This window comes from Sciurus vulgaris, assembly GCF_902686455.1.
Source record: "Sciurus vulgaris genome assembly, chromosome: 11".
NCBI lineage: Eukaryota > Metazoa > Chordata > Mammalia > Rodentia > Sciuridae > Sciurus > Sciurus vulgaris.
This window is the reverse complement of record NC_136472.1, coordinates 112,519,064-112,533,058: the sequence shown is the minus strand read 5'-3', so window position 1 is coordinate 112,533,058 and position 13,995 is coordinate 112,519,064. Positions and strand designations below refer to the sequence as shown.

Genomic DNA, 13,995 nt, shown 5'->3' with positions numbered 1-13,995 from the left:
ACCAAAAAATTCCAAGGACCAGCCAGAACTTGGTTGGCCGGGGACTGACTTATTCATTGATTTTCATCAATATTTTTTTAGTGACTCCCATATGCCAGCCACTACATGCCATGAATAAAAGAGAAATGGTCACTGCCTTTATGGGGTTACATTCTAATAGAAGAGACAGTCAGCAAAGAAGTAAGCAAATAAACAAAGAATTAAACCTTCTGATAAATGCCATGAAGGAAGTAAATAATGTCTAAGAGAAGGTCAAGGTGGAGGGGCACTTCTTTACCAAGGATGGTCAAGAAAAACCTCTTAGTAATGGAGACACTAAACTAAAACCTGCAGGAGACAAAGAAACCAGCCATGCAAAGGACTAAGGGAAGAGCATTCAGGTAGAAGAGTAGGTACAAAGGACATATGGCAAGATGCAGTTTAGCCCATCTGGGGATTTTCAGAAAGCCAACAAGACTAGTAGAGAAAGTCTGGCCAGGTCACAGGGAGCCCTGCAACCCCAGCAAGGGTGTCATATTGAATATACAGAAGAGTGTTATTAAGACCAGTCTGTAATCCCAGCAGCTGGAGAGGCTGAGGCAAGAGGATCATGAGTTCAAAGCCAGCCTCAGCAACAGCAAGGTGCTAAGCAAGCAACCAGTGAGACCCTGTCTCTAAATAAAATATAAAATAGGGCTGGGGATGTGGCTCAGTGGTCAAGTGCCCCTGAGTTCAATCCCCAGTACCCCTCTCCCACACCAAAAAAAAAAAATCAAATCATTCTGGCTACTAGGTGGAACACAGACTGGACAAGGGCAAACTTATAAACAGTGAGCTAATTAGGAAGCTACTCAGACAGTCCAGGAAAAGAAAATGATGGCTTGTGATTAGAATATCTAAACTCGGACAGAAAAAAATAATTTCATAAACATCCTCAGAAAAACCTTGACCTCATTTATAATAGCAATCAAAAAAAGACAAATACAGGTTGAGTATCACTTACTCAAAATGCTCAGATGCAGGAATGCTTCACGTTTCAGATTTTTTTTCAGATTTTGGAATATTTGCATAGGCTTTACTAGTTGAGCATCCCTAACCTAAAAATCCAAAATTAGAAATGCTCCACCCAAAAAGTTTCAGATCTTAGAATATTTTGGGTTTTGGATTTTCAGAGTATACATGTTCAATCTATATCTAAGAAATAATCTGAGCAAGAAATGGGTAACACTTATATGAATAAAACTTGAAGTCATTCCATAAGAGCACAAAAAAAGAAATATGACATTCTTGAGTAGAAAGACTTCACTTCATAATGGTGATAGTGCTCCCTAAATTAATTCAAATATTTAACAGAATTTTTTCCAAGTACTAACAGTTTCTCCATATACGGCCCTACCCAGAACTTGACAAGGTGATTCTAAAGTTCATGGGGAGAAAAAAACAGATAAAATAGCAAAGAAAACTTTGAAAAATGAGCAATGAGAGCATTTTAGCCCTACTAAACATTAGTATTTATGACAGAGTCTCAATAATTAAGTGTACAGCAGTGACATATGAATAGGCATTCTAATGCAAGAGAAGATACACCCAGTACAGTATCCCAATCAGAGGGGAAAAAAGAAGCTATTCCATTATGGTATGGAAAGAAAACAGGAGAAAAGTATTTTCTCCTTGGAATGGGGAAGGCTTTTCTAACTATGATTCATAATTAATTCAGAGGCCAAATGAGAATGGACTAATATATTTAACATTAAAAAGAATTCTTGGGCTGAGGATATAGCTGAGTGGTACAGCATGTGCTTGCATGAGCAAAGCCCTGGGTTCAACTCCCAGGACCAAAAAACAGAAAACAAAACTTCTCTCTGGCAATCAAACACACACATACAATAAACTATAAATAAAGTCCAAGGTTAAATATGGGCTCATGAGCTCCCAGTGGGTACAAGAGTTCTTGTTCCACTCTAACACATCTACTAACTATCTAGTTTGTAAACAAAATTTATATATGCAGGTCCATAACTCTTCAGAATTTCAAAGGAATTTTCACTCCAAAAAATAACATAGAGTTTCAAAGAACAGGCTCTGGACTTAGAATACTAGGGTGGATCCTCTAACAGTAGGAGTGAGTAACTAGAGGAAAATTACTTAACCTTTCTGTGCCTTGAGTTCTTCACCTATATGATGGGGACAATAATAGTACTTATTTATGGAGTACTGGCAAGGGTTGAAAAGGTAACAAATATCAAATTCTTTAAAACAGAGACCAGCAGCCAGGAGCGGTGGCACACACCTGTAATCCCAGCGGCTCAGGAGGCTGAGGCGGGAGGATCAAAGCTAGTTCAAAGCCAGCCTCAGCAACAGCAAGATGCTAAGCAACTCAGTGAGACCCTGTCTTTAAATAAAATACCAAAAAAAAGGCTCAGTGGTTGAGCCTCAAATTCAATCCCAGGTACCCAAAACAAAAACAAAAACAAAAAGCAGAGACTGGCACACAATTGCACAAAATAATGTTATCACTGTTATTAATAAGATCATTATTAAAAAATGAAACACTGCTTTAGTTTGTTCTTAACAGATGGGGGGTGGGGAGCCAGGGCTATAAATCAGTGGTACAGCACTTGCCTAGCATGTGCAAGGCCCTGGGTTCAATCCCCAGCACCACAAAAAAAAAAAAAAGAAAAAATTGGGTTTGCCTCAGGACATGTTATATTTCATGATATCCCCTACCACAAGTTCATTTAAAACTAATCATTATGGGTCCAAAAGGAAAAAAAAAAAGTTATCATTGATCTAACCCAGGTCAGCAAATTTCTTCTATTCAGAGCCAGATAGCAAATACTGTAGGTTTTGTGGGTCATTTGGTCTCTGACATTACTACTCAACAATGCTACCATAGTATGAAGGTAGCCACAGGTCACAGAGAAGCAAATAAGTATGGCTGTTCTCCAATAAAACTTTATTTACAAAAACAAGCAAAAGGTCAAGTTAAGCCCATGGGTTAGAGTTTGCCAACCCTTGATCTAACCCAAATACACTGTGCATGTAAGCAGCCCTGAGCCTGTACCACATGTTACATTGCAAGAACAAAAATAAATCAGACATAATCCCTGCCCTCAGAAAACTACTACAATATACCTCAAGCCTCTTACCTTGCTCACTGGGAATATAGGTCTCATCATAATCTTCCTCCAGAACCAGCTGATCGCCTATACGGATGGGTCGTCCGGCCATGGCTGATGTGAGCTCAAACACCTGGATCCCAGAGACCCCCCAACCAGAGAGAATATCAGTGACTTGACTTGGAAGGGTAAAGGTGGAACAGGGTTATGGAGCATATGGGTCACACCAGACCCTACATGCCGACTCTGCCAAGAACTCTCTAGGCACCAGGGATAATAGAGGGTGTAGGATCAAGAGCTCAGAATTCAAGTTTCACATGTTCTGTGCCTAGGAAAATTCCTGAGATGCACCTCCCAAAGGTGCTGAACACTCAGTGAACCACAATAGATCCACAAGCCTAACTCTCTAAAGAATTTTACTTCATAATCTCCTTTCCAAAGAGGAAAAAGAATTACAGCACAGGACCCTCAAACAGAAAACCCCAGTGACACCAAAATAACAAACACCCATATACCAGCACACTCCAGTACACAGTCACACCATTACAACCAACAATGCCCACAGGGAATCCAGGAAGGAAGCAGATACAACTTCAGTGGTAGCAGAAGGCAGGAGGGAAAAATTCCCCATGAAGCATAAGAAAGGCATTCTAGACAGGGATCATCCTGGACCATAGCAGGTGTTCTGGAGTGTAAAATAACAGCATGTGTGGCAGGGACCAGAGTGAAAAGCCAGCTAAGGGGCTACTCATAGAGTTTTGTAGACCATGCTAAAAGGCCTTGATCCTGTCCTGGAGAAAAGGGGAGTCACTAAAGGATTTGGGAAAAGAAAGTGACATGCTGTGGTCTTTTTTGTTTGTTTTTTAAGGACAAGAACTCTGGTAGGACTGGCATGGCTAGATTGAAGAAATGAGAAACTGGTGTCAGGAAAACCTCTTAAGGAGGCTACCATCCAAGTGAAAGATGATAAGCGCTTAAACTAGGGCAGAAACAGCAGGAATGGAGAAGGGACAGACACAAGGAACATAGTGATATCAGACTTAATAGGACCAAGATGTTGGAAGGACAGAATGGAAAGGAGCTGCAATGGACTAGATTATATCCCTCCAATATTCAAACACTGAAAAACTAGCCTGCAATGCGATTTTATGGGATAGAGTAGTTTAGAAGTGATTAGGGTTAAATGAGGTCATAAGGTTGGGGCCGTGACCTGACAGATTAGTGTCTTTAGGGTTGGGGTTGGGGCTCCAGTGGAGGAGCACTTGACTAGCACAAGTGAGGCAGTGGGTGTGATCCTCTGCAACACATAAAAAATAAATAGATAAAATAAAGTTATGTCCATGTACAACTAAAAATAAAAATAAAAAATAGATTTAAAAAAAAGAAGAAGAGGGCTGGGGAGATAGCTCAGTTGGTAAAGTAATTACCTTATAAGCACAGGCCCTGGGTTCGATCCCCAGCACCGCAAAAAAAAAAAAAAAGAAGAAGAAGAGGTAGAGAAATCAGAGTTCTCTCTCCACCAAGTAAAGACACAGCAAGAAGGTGGTGGCCATGTGCAGGTACCAGGAAGAGATGTTGATCTGTGACTTCTAGTCTCCAGAACTGTGAGAAAACAGACTTCTGCTACTTAAGCCAGCCAGTCTATGATATTGTTATGGTAGCCTGAGCTATGATGGGAACCCAACTTGAATCAAAGATTTCTAGCATCCAGCAATGGAACAACGCCAAATTCTTCAACTGACAAGCTGGTACAGTTCTAGAATTGCTCCTCTCTTCCCGTCCCTAGTCCCACCACCACCTCAGGATCCCACTAATTTTCTCCCATAACAGCTTCCATGCTGAAGCCTGATAAGCAGAGACAAGTTGTCCCATAAAATAGCTGCAGTGCACAGCCCTGCTCAGAGCCTTCCCAGACCTTGGGAGGAGTCATCCATACCAGGGGTGATCGACCAAAGGAGTCTGGCACAGCAGGCTCTGCTGCCCACTCCTTCAGAAGCTGTCACTCTTTCAGCTGTAACAGTGAGCATAAAAATGGCTGTCTTCACGCAGAAAGACCCTCCCATCTAAAAGGTCAAGACTGACCTGGAGTAAGTGCTTAGAAAACGGTTGGATTTGGTGACTCTCAATCTACCCCAGATCCCTGTAGAAGGACCCCTGACAAATGACAAGGACCAATCAAAGACACATGCCCTCTGTGACTATGACAGCACCAATATCCTGCCTTAGTTCTCACAGACATAAACCTCTTCATCAGTCCACAGGACCCTAAGGGAGCCAGACTCTGCCCCTGACACTCTCATTCTCATCATGCTGCCTCCAAGAAGGAAGACAAACAAAAGGAAAAAGGTTCCTCTCTGCAGTACGGAAGTTGAAGTGGAAATCTGCTTATAACCCTAAGAACCCGTAACACCCTACATACAGTAGGGTACTCACACCTCTACACAGTCAGAGACAAGGATGGCCTGACTCTCGACTCCAAAGAACAAAGCAGAAATGGACCAAGAACCAGGTAGCAGATGAAGCCCACTGCCAGATGGCTTAAGGAGTTACCTGAATCTTTAATACTCTTAATTTGAGAGAAGAGGGAAAGAGAAAAGGAAAGGATCCACAGGTAGGGAGGACTAAATAGTGGCCTGAACATCAGGGTGAACAAGCACTTATCAAGCATGGCTCTATATAATGCATTGTATTAACTATCACAGAATTTGAGAAAATCTGCATTTAAAAAAATGTTACTTATCCCTACATAACTCCAACCTCCAGAAAGCATAAGACAGCTACGACTTGTTTTCATGGCACAAACCCTAACTGAGCCAGATGAGGTGATGAATGCTTCTAATCCCAGTGACTCAGGAGGCTAAAGCAGGAGGATCTTAAATTTAAGGCCAATCTGGACAACTTAGTGAGACCCTTGCCTCAAAACAAAATCTTATAAAGGGGCTAATGATGTAGCTCAGTGGTAGAGCACTTACCTAGTATGCAAAAGGCCTGAGTTGAATCCCCAGTATGGGGAGGAAAAAAAAAAACAGATTCAATTGTCACTCCCTTGAGTTACAGCCCAGTGGACTGTGACCAATCCAGCAGTCCCAGAAAAATGTATAATACAAATGAAGTAAAAGTGCTGAAAGAAATTAACCTGATTAGATGGTGCCTAGGCTGAGAACTGAAGGATGAGTAGGTATTCACCAGAGAAAGAAATGTGTTCTAACAGCAGAAGTACCATCATGTGCAAAGGTCCTTCTGCAGGAAACATAACCTACCAAGAAAGAAAAACACTAGAGATGATGCTGGAGAGGATGGCAGAAGCCAAGACATGCTGAGGACTTGGCTTTATCCTAAAGGAAATGGAAGCCAGGCAAAGGTTTTTTGTGTTTTGTTTTGTTTTGTTTTGGGCGGGGGGTGGATCACTCTGGCAGCCACTGGGAATGTGGACTACAATGGGGGTCAGGTTGGAAGGAATAAAAACCAGAAAGGCTGTGGGAAGATGAGGAACAAAACCATGATGTGGTCTAGGCTGGAGATGGTAACAACCTGGACTAGCTTGGTAACCTAGAAAATGAGGAGTCCAAGAAAGCAGTCATTAGAGTTGCTATGGCAAATAAATATCATATCCTAAGGTTTTCCTCCAGATCTATGACTATGAGGGACATTCGAGTCAATCATGGCACCCCAGACACGGCTTCTGAACCCTCAACACTGTACTACATGTTGCAGTTACCAAAGATCAGACAAAACCTAGTAAGACCTACTCACTACTTGGCCTAAGCCTCACTTCGAGCCTTAGAGTTGTTGGGAAGGGTCCCTCACCTGCACTCACCAATTTCCTGCCAATCCCAGAATCTAGAAAAGGAATGGCTCACACATCTCTTCCAGAATCACCAACCTCCTGCCAATTCAGAACCACCTCAGCACTGGGGACACAGTTTTCATGTGTTCACAGGCATATTTCTCTGACTATTATCTTTTTCATGTGGGTTATCTTTCGTTAACCCACAAATTTCTGAAGGCCAAGCTTATTCCTCTTGATTTTCCAACCAAGCCTAAAATGAGCTTATATAAACTATAGGAGCTCAATTACTGCTACATACCACACTAACACAGAACCAAGGAATCCTGGGAGCTGAAAATGCCCATGGTAGCATGTATAACTTCCCCTCCAATGCTAAAGATCCCACTCCATGCTTTAAGTGACAAATGGCATAGTGGTAAAAGAACCAGCTATTTTATTTTTTATTTTTATTTGTTTTAATTAGTTATACATGACAGAAGGATGCATTTCGATTCATTGTACATGAATGCAGCACAGCTTCATTTCTCTGGTTGTACACAATGCAGAGACATACCATTCGTGCAATCATACATGTACCTTGGACAATGATGTCTATCTCATTCCACCATCTTTCCCACCCCCAAAAGCACCAGCTTTGAGGACAGAAAACCTACAGTCAAATTCCAACTCTCTCACTTACCAGCTGTATGACTTTAGGCAAGGTACTTCACCTTTCTAAGCCTCAGTAATCTCATGTGTATAATTCAGTGATGATAACCTATATCGAAATATTATTGAATAGTGAATGAGACAATATTTGAAAAGTGTCTAGCACAGTTCCTGGTATACAGTAAATGTCAAACATTAATGTTGTCACCAAAAACAAAAATATACTGGGCTGGGAGTGTAGCTCAGTGATAGTGTGCGTGCTTAGCAAATTTGAGACCCTAGGTTCAATCTCCAGCATCAAAATAAATAAATAAATAAATAAATAAATAACAAAAGTATCTCAAAGTGTTGTGAGAAGTGGTTCAATGTAAAATGCTTAAAATATAGTAAGATTTCAACAAATGCTAGATGTTACTATTATTACTACTACTTCCATATTTAAAGAACTCATTCTACACTGTTCCAGAAGACAGATCCAATACCACAGGAGATAAATTAAGGTCATCCAGAGATTCAATAATCATTTATTGAACACCTACCAGGCATTATGCTAGATAGTAGGGCTACAAACCTGATTAAACATGACCTTGAACCTGAATTTGGCCTACTGAGAAGCTGGACATATAAACACATGACTACATCATGTGTTAAATATAACAGGACACAAAGATAAGGGTAATTAATGTTACTTTGGAAGTTGTGGGAAAGCATCACAGATATACAGCCACTGAGATGGTTCCTGAAGGTTAAATAGGAGCTCACCAGGATACAAGTAAGGGAACTTAAGGCAGAAGGAACAGCACACACAAAAGCAAAGAGGCAGGAAAGCGTTCCAAGAAACTGATTATGACAATAAAAGCTTAAATTTACTTAATACTTTCTATGTTCCAGAACTGCACTAAGTGGTTTATTTACATCAATCATCTCACCTGATCCTCTCGGCTAAATAGAAATTATCTTCAAATAAGGAAACTGAGGCTAAGCAAGGTTAAAAAAAATTTTTTTAAACTTGCCCAGAGTTTCGCAGCTAGTAAACAGCACAGCAGAATATGCATGTATCTGACTCCAAAGCCTGTGTCCTTAACCATTTTGACATGATCAGAGTGCAAGGGAGAGTGGGAGGAGTAGCAAGAGAGAGATAGAATGGAAGGCAAAGAATATATCATAAAAGCTTTAAAAGGATTGAAGCTGCCTATTGTACCTGATAAGGGGCTATCACAAGATTTCACAAAGGAGACTAACATTGATGAGTTTCATAGTTGAGAGAAACGAAAGAACAGAGGCACAGAGGCAGAGTAATTGCTTAGGAAGTTAGCCTTACAGTCTTGGCAAGATATTATGAATTAAATAAGGGGCTGTGAGAATGGAAAGGAAGGACGAGAGGGTAGGAAGGGCAGAATAACAGGGCTAGATGGATGTATGAGTGAGGGGAGGAGGGAAATCAGAGCACTTCAGTCAGTATATGGTGATTCTAGGCTTTCTCCAGTAGGCCAAATTATTTATACTGCCTAGAATATAGCACATGTCCTATTTCATATTACATGAATGAATCCCAAGCGTAGCCATGGCTGGCTGTGTGGTGAAATCCTTCACTAATATAGAAGATACAAGCAAAGGGAACAGACCCCAAGCTCCAAGAAAGAGATGATCAGCAAGCAGGTCTACGCTCAGGAAAGAGGTTCACCCGAAGAGTAGTCTGATGAATTGATGAAGAGATGGTAACTGAAACTCTGGGTGAAGTCACCAACAGACAAGTGGTGGGAAGAAAAGGGGCCTGCGAAGGGGGAATCAAGAGAACCAGGGGGAAGGGAGTCCTGGAAAGGAAGTGAGGAGATGGAAATGGAGAAGCTTGAATCACTGCAGAGAACGGAAAAAACAAAAAACAAAAAACTTCCCGACTTCCCCAGCTGGCCAAAAGATGGCATAAGGTTGGGCTAGACCGGGACTCGGATACGGGGCAGGGGGCGGGGGTGAATCCCACAAGAGGATTCAGGCACGGTTCCGAAGGCCGGGGCCTCGCACAGGATTGCGCCGGAGGAGCGAAGGAGCGACCCAAGTAGCTCTCGCGTCGTTTCAGCGCCCTCACTCTCCCACCGGCCGCCGCTCACTCAACCGCCAGGCCCCTGCCGCCTACTCGCAAGCGGGCGAGGTGGGTTTTGAATAAATGCACACTCGCCCGGCCGCTCCTTTTTCACTTCTTCCCTCAGTTCCCGCCCACACTCTATACATTCCGCTCGCTGATACACCAAGGTGCCTCAACTCACCCGCAACCCTCCTTTCCCCGCCACACCACCCCCTCCCCCGAGGGAGTCCTCACCTGTCCCCCACCCCGGGAGCTTGGGGGCGATGGCTCTGCGCCGCTTGCCCAGCACCACCCCGGCTCCCCGCTTCCAGGGACGCCGGGGTGTTGCCCTGCAGAGGCCAACAACCACTTCCGGAAGGGGACCAACCTAGCAACTGAAGGTTCCGCCTCCAGCCGAAGCCAATAGGTGCCTGACCGAGGACTCTGAAATTGGATTGGTTCAAGGTCCTGTCGGGTCACGCAGAGTTCTGCCCGTTTCCCATTGCACGATGGGAGTTGTAGTTCAAAATACTTGATGGGGCTCCAAATAGGATTAAAAGAGAACCCTGTGTTTAGATATAAGGAAAATTTCTTCCAGGGCAGGGGAGGACAAGTCATAATATTTATAGTAACGTAAATTATCCAAGGCAGTTTATTAGTCAACTCTTTTTAGTAATGTGGTCAATATAGATGACTAATTGTAATCATTAATAATCAACCCATGGTTTGGACCTTTAATAAACTAAAGAAATATGAATATTAGGTAATATAGACCCAAACCCCTCCCCCACCACAAAAAAACACAAAAACTGGCTCCCTTGTACTCCGATTAAATCAATGAATACTTGACCAAGAATTAAGAAGCCTAGTTTCTATCATCCATTTTTCACCAGAGCACAGGATTCAGTTTAAATGTCTGAAAAATGGTGATAATAACATCTGTCACAATTATTTTGAAGAGTCTGTTAGAGAAGGAAAAAAATTACACAACATGTAGACCCTGCACACTACTGTCTGGCAGAATTACCATTAATATAATTCCAAAGAATATAATTCCATGTAAGAGAGTTTTGCTTACATGGAGGGCAAATATTCTTTTCTCTATATATAGTCAATATCCTAGAGAAGTTAAGAGGGGAAAAGGCGGCTCTGGTCATTCTGCCAATAGAAAAACAGGAACAAAAGAGGAGATGATGAGGCCATTCTAGAAATGTATCTGATTCCTCCTATCTCTTGAAACTAGTCCCTGCACCACTTAGTCTGAGCCTACAATAAGGAACTTGGATAGTTGTTCCTATAGATCCCAAACCAGGTAGTTGGAATATATTTCTCATACTTAACTTCCTTTTTTCTCACTGCAGATGAAAAAGCATTGGTCCTCTTCCTTTACACACACCTTAAAAGTCTTATTCAGGGGCCAAAAGGACTAGCCTGGGAAGAACCACCAAGGCTCACCAACTAACTCACCACAGACATGCACAAAACAAAGATTCAAAACACCATGGGTAGTTCCCTATATGCACAAACTTGCAATCAATGTAGTTGATTTTGATGGTCATCAAAATTCTTAACTTTAACTTTTGCCAGGCATGGTGGCACACACCTGTAATCCCAGCTCCGGAGGCAAAAGCAGGAGAATCACAAGTTCAAAGCCAGCCTCAACAATTTAGCAAGGTCCTAGGCAACTTAGTGAGCTCCTATATCAAATTATAAAAAAGTAGAAAAAGGGCTGGGGATGTGGCTTGGTGGCTTAGTGCCCCTAGGTTCAATCAATGGTACCAAAAAAAATTTTTTTGTACCTTAATCTTGGTTCCCAACTCATAGGAAGAGCTAATAAAATAAGGGATACTATGGGTATCATATTTGTATTTTATCAGGTTTTCCTACAAGTTTGTACTCAGAAATGCAAACCCATTTATCAAATGCCCTTAGGCAAACATAATTAAGAAAGTTTTTTGTTGTTGTTGTTTTTGTTTTGTGGCATTGAACCCAGGGGTACACTGGTACTGAGCTACATCCCCAGCCCTTTTTAGTTTTTATTTTGAGACAGGGTCCACTAAGTTGCTGAGGTTGGCCTCCAACTTGTGATCCTCCTGACACAATGTCTGAGTCACTGAGATTACAGGCCTGTGCCACATAGCCCAGAAAGGAAGCAAGTCTTGTGGGGTGGAGGGATAACAAAAACAACACAGCAATAGATACACCAATATACCCAATCAGTGAAAAAGAGAGAGAGAATTTCACTCATTGTAGGTCAGAGAAGAACACTTACAGATGATTTTTTAAAGATGAGGGGACGTGTCTCACAAAATTTTTCCTATCTCCACATCAAAAATTCTACTGTTAGAACTTTTTCTTCTCTTATACACTATTTATTTGGAATACACAGAAAACATACCACATGAAGAGAAAGGAAAGCACTCATTATTCTTGCCACTTTTCTTTTTTAAGAAGGAGTGTCTTGTGAGGTTGACTTTGAATTCACATCCTGTCTCAGCCTCCAGAGTAGCTGGGTCTACAACCATGCACTGCAGCCAGCAATTCTGCCACTTTTTGCAGTACCAGGGATAGAACCCAGGACCTTGCATATGCTAAGCAAAGGTCCTACCACTGAGCTATACCTCCAGCCCTTTTTATGACTTATTTCAAGACAGGATCTTGATAAATCCCCCAGTTTGATCTCAAACTTGTGATCCTCCTGCTTCAACCTTCCAAGTAACTGGTATTACAGGCATGTACCACCATGCCATGTATGCTATTGTTTTTAATGGTTGTTTGGGAGGTCATTGAATAAAAGTCACCTCTTTTAGTCTCCTTTGATAATGTTTACTTTGTTTCCAAAGTTTCGATATTGTGTACACTGCTGGAATTCCCCTGTTTTGTGGAATAGGGTCCTAGAAATAACAAAGCTCAAAGAGGTAGTATTTTTTACATTTTAATAAGCATTGCCAAATTACCCCCCCCAAAAAAATGGAATAGTTTACAACCAACACATTCACTAGCACCAACACATTACCAATCTGAAAGGGAAGGAAGAAAAGAGAAGAGGGAGGGAAGAAAATGATACTTACATACTGTTTTGTGTTTTTTTCGTTATTAATGAAGTTAAACTTTTTCACGTTATTGACCATTTGCACTCCTTCTATGAATTACCTGTTCACATCCTTTATTCATTTTTCTATCACATTGCTTGGGGGGCTTATTGGTTTGTGGAAGTTCTTTGTGTATTGTAATTAACCCTTTATCTCCCTGTTGTATAGCAAATGTTTCCTAATGTGTAGTTTATCTTTTAACTTTGCAAACGTCACTTTTCCCCATAATTGCAGCAGTAATACTGCTAATAGCTAAGCTTTATGGACCATTTACAACCTGCCAGACACCATTCTGCGTGCTTTGCATGGATTATGTCATTGATTTCTTACCTTAAGAGATTTGTGCTATCATTACTTCATTTTACAAAGGATAAAATTGAGCACAGACAGGTTAACAAGCCTGTAGTCTTCTGGTTACTGAGTAGAAGAATCAGAATTGGAATACTGACAATATCCAAGGACTTCTATTCTACAGAAGTTTTAAATATTTAAGTGGTCAAACCTATCCAGTTTTTTTTTTTTTTTCTGGGTTTTGTTAGGGAGGTTGTCTTCAACATAAGATCGTGAAAATATTCTTCTTTTTCTTCTTTATTTCTATTTATAATATAAAGCTCTTTGACCTATCTGGGATTTATTTTTAGATGAGATATGGATTTGGTTTTCTTTCCTTCCAAGTGCATTGCCAGTTGTCCCAACAACAGTTATTGAATAATGCATCTTTTTTCCTCTGATATTAATTTCATCTGTATCTATATACGATTCTCATACATTCTTGATCTGTTGATTTATTTAATTTTTTTTTTCTGATGCTAAAGAGAAAAACAGATAGCCATGCATGCCTGGCAAGCACTCTACCATGAGCCACACCTCCAGCCCTTTACATTTTTAATGTGTCTAATCACCTTATTGTTTAGTATTTTTCATCATAGCATATAATCTGCAGATAATGACTTCTTTGTTTTCCCAGTATTTATAGCACTTGTTCCATTTTCTTATCATATTGAGTTGGTCAGACCAACCTAGACTCTGCAGAATAAGAATGGTGATAATGGCCTTCCTTTTCCTAAGCCGATTTCAATGAGAATAACTTTAGACTGTAACAATAGGTTTTCTATGATTTTTCACTATCTTTACCTGACCCCCACCACCACCATCCTTGCCCTGTGTTGGGATTGAAAGCAGGGTCTCACGCACATGCTAAGCAGAAACTCTACCCCATAGCCACTGAGCCACACCCCAGGCCCTTTGTTATCTTATTTAAGAAGTTTCCCCTTAGTTTTTGCCTTTTATTTTTTTTTTCATCAG

At 41.2% G+C, this 13,995-nt stretch overlaps 1 protein-coding gene across 8 annotated transcripts in view; it reads right to left on the bottom strand.

Annotated features, from left to right (window-relative positions):
* Window positions 1-9,971, bottom strand: part of LOC306640729 (centrosomal protein of 164 kDa-like) — a 65,930-nt gene extending 55,959 nt beyond the window's left edge. For 6 of the 8 annotated variants that reach the window (XM_079105205.1, XM_079105207.1, XM_079105209.1 and 3 more), the window contains exons 1-2: window positions 9,854-9,971; window positions 3,129-3,231 (exon numbers count right to left, since the gene is read on the bottom strand). In XM_079105205.1, the coding sequence (XP_078961331.1) occupies window positions 3,129-3,210 (82 nt within the window). In that variant the 5' untranslated portion in view covers window positions 3,211-3,231; window positions 9,854-9,971. Of the gene's footprint in view, window positions 1-3,128; window positions 3,232-7,567; window positions 7,646-9,853 lie in introns of all 8 variants that reach the window. The other 2 variants (XM_079105203.1, XM_079105210.1) reach the window with 2 other exon arrangements.
* Between the last annotated feature and the right edge of the window lie 4,024 nt (window positions 9,972-13,995).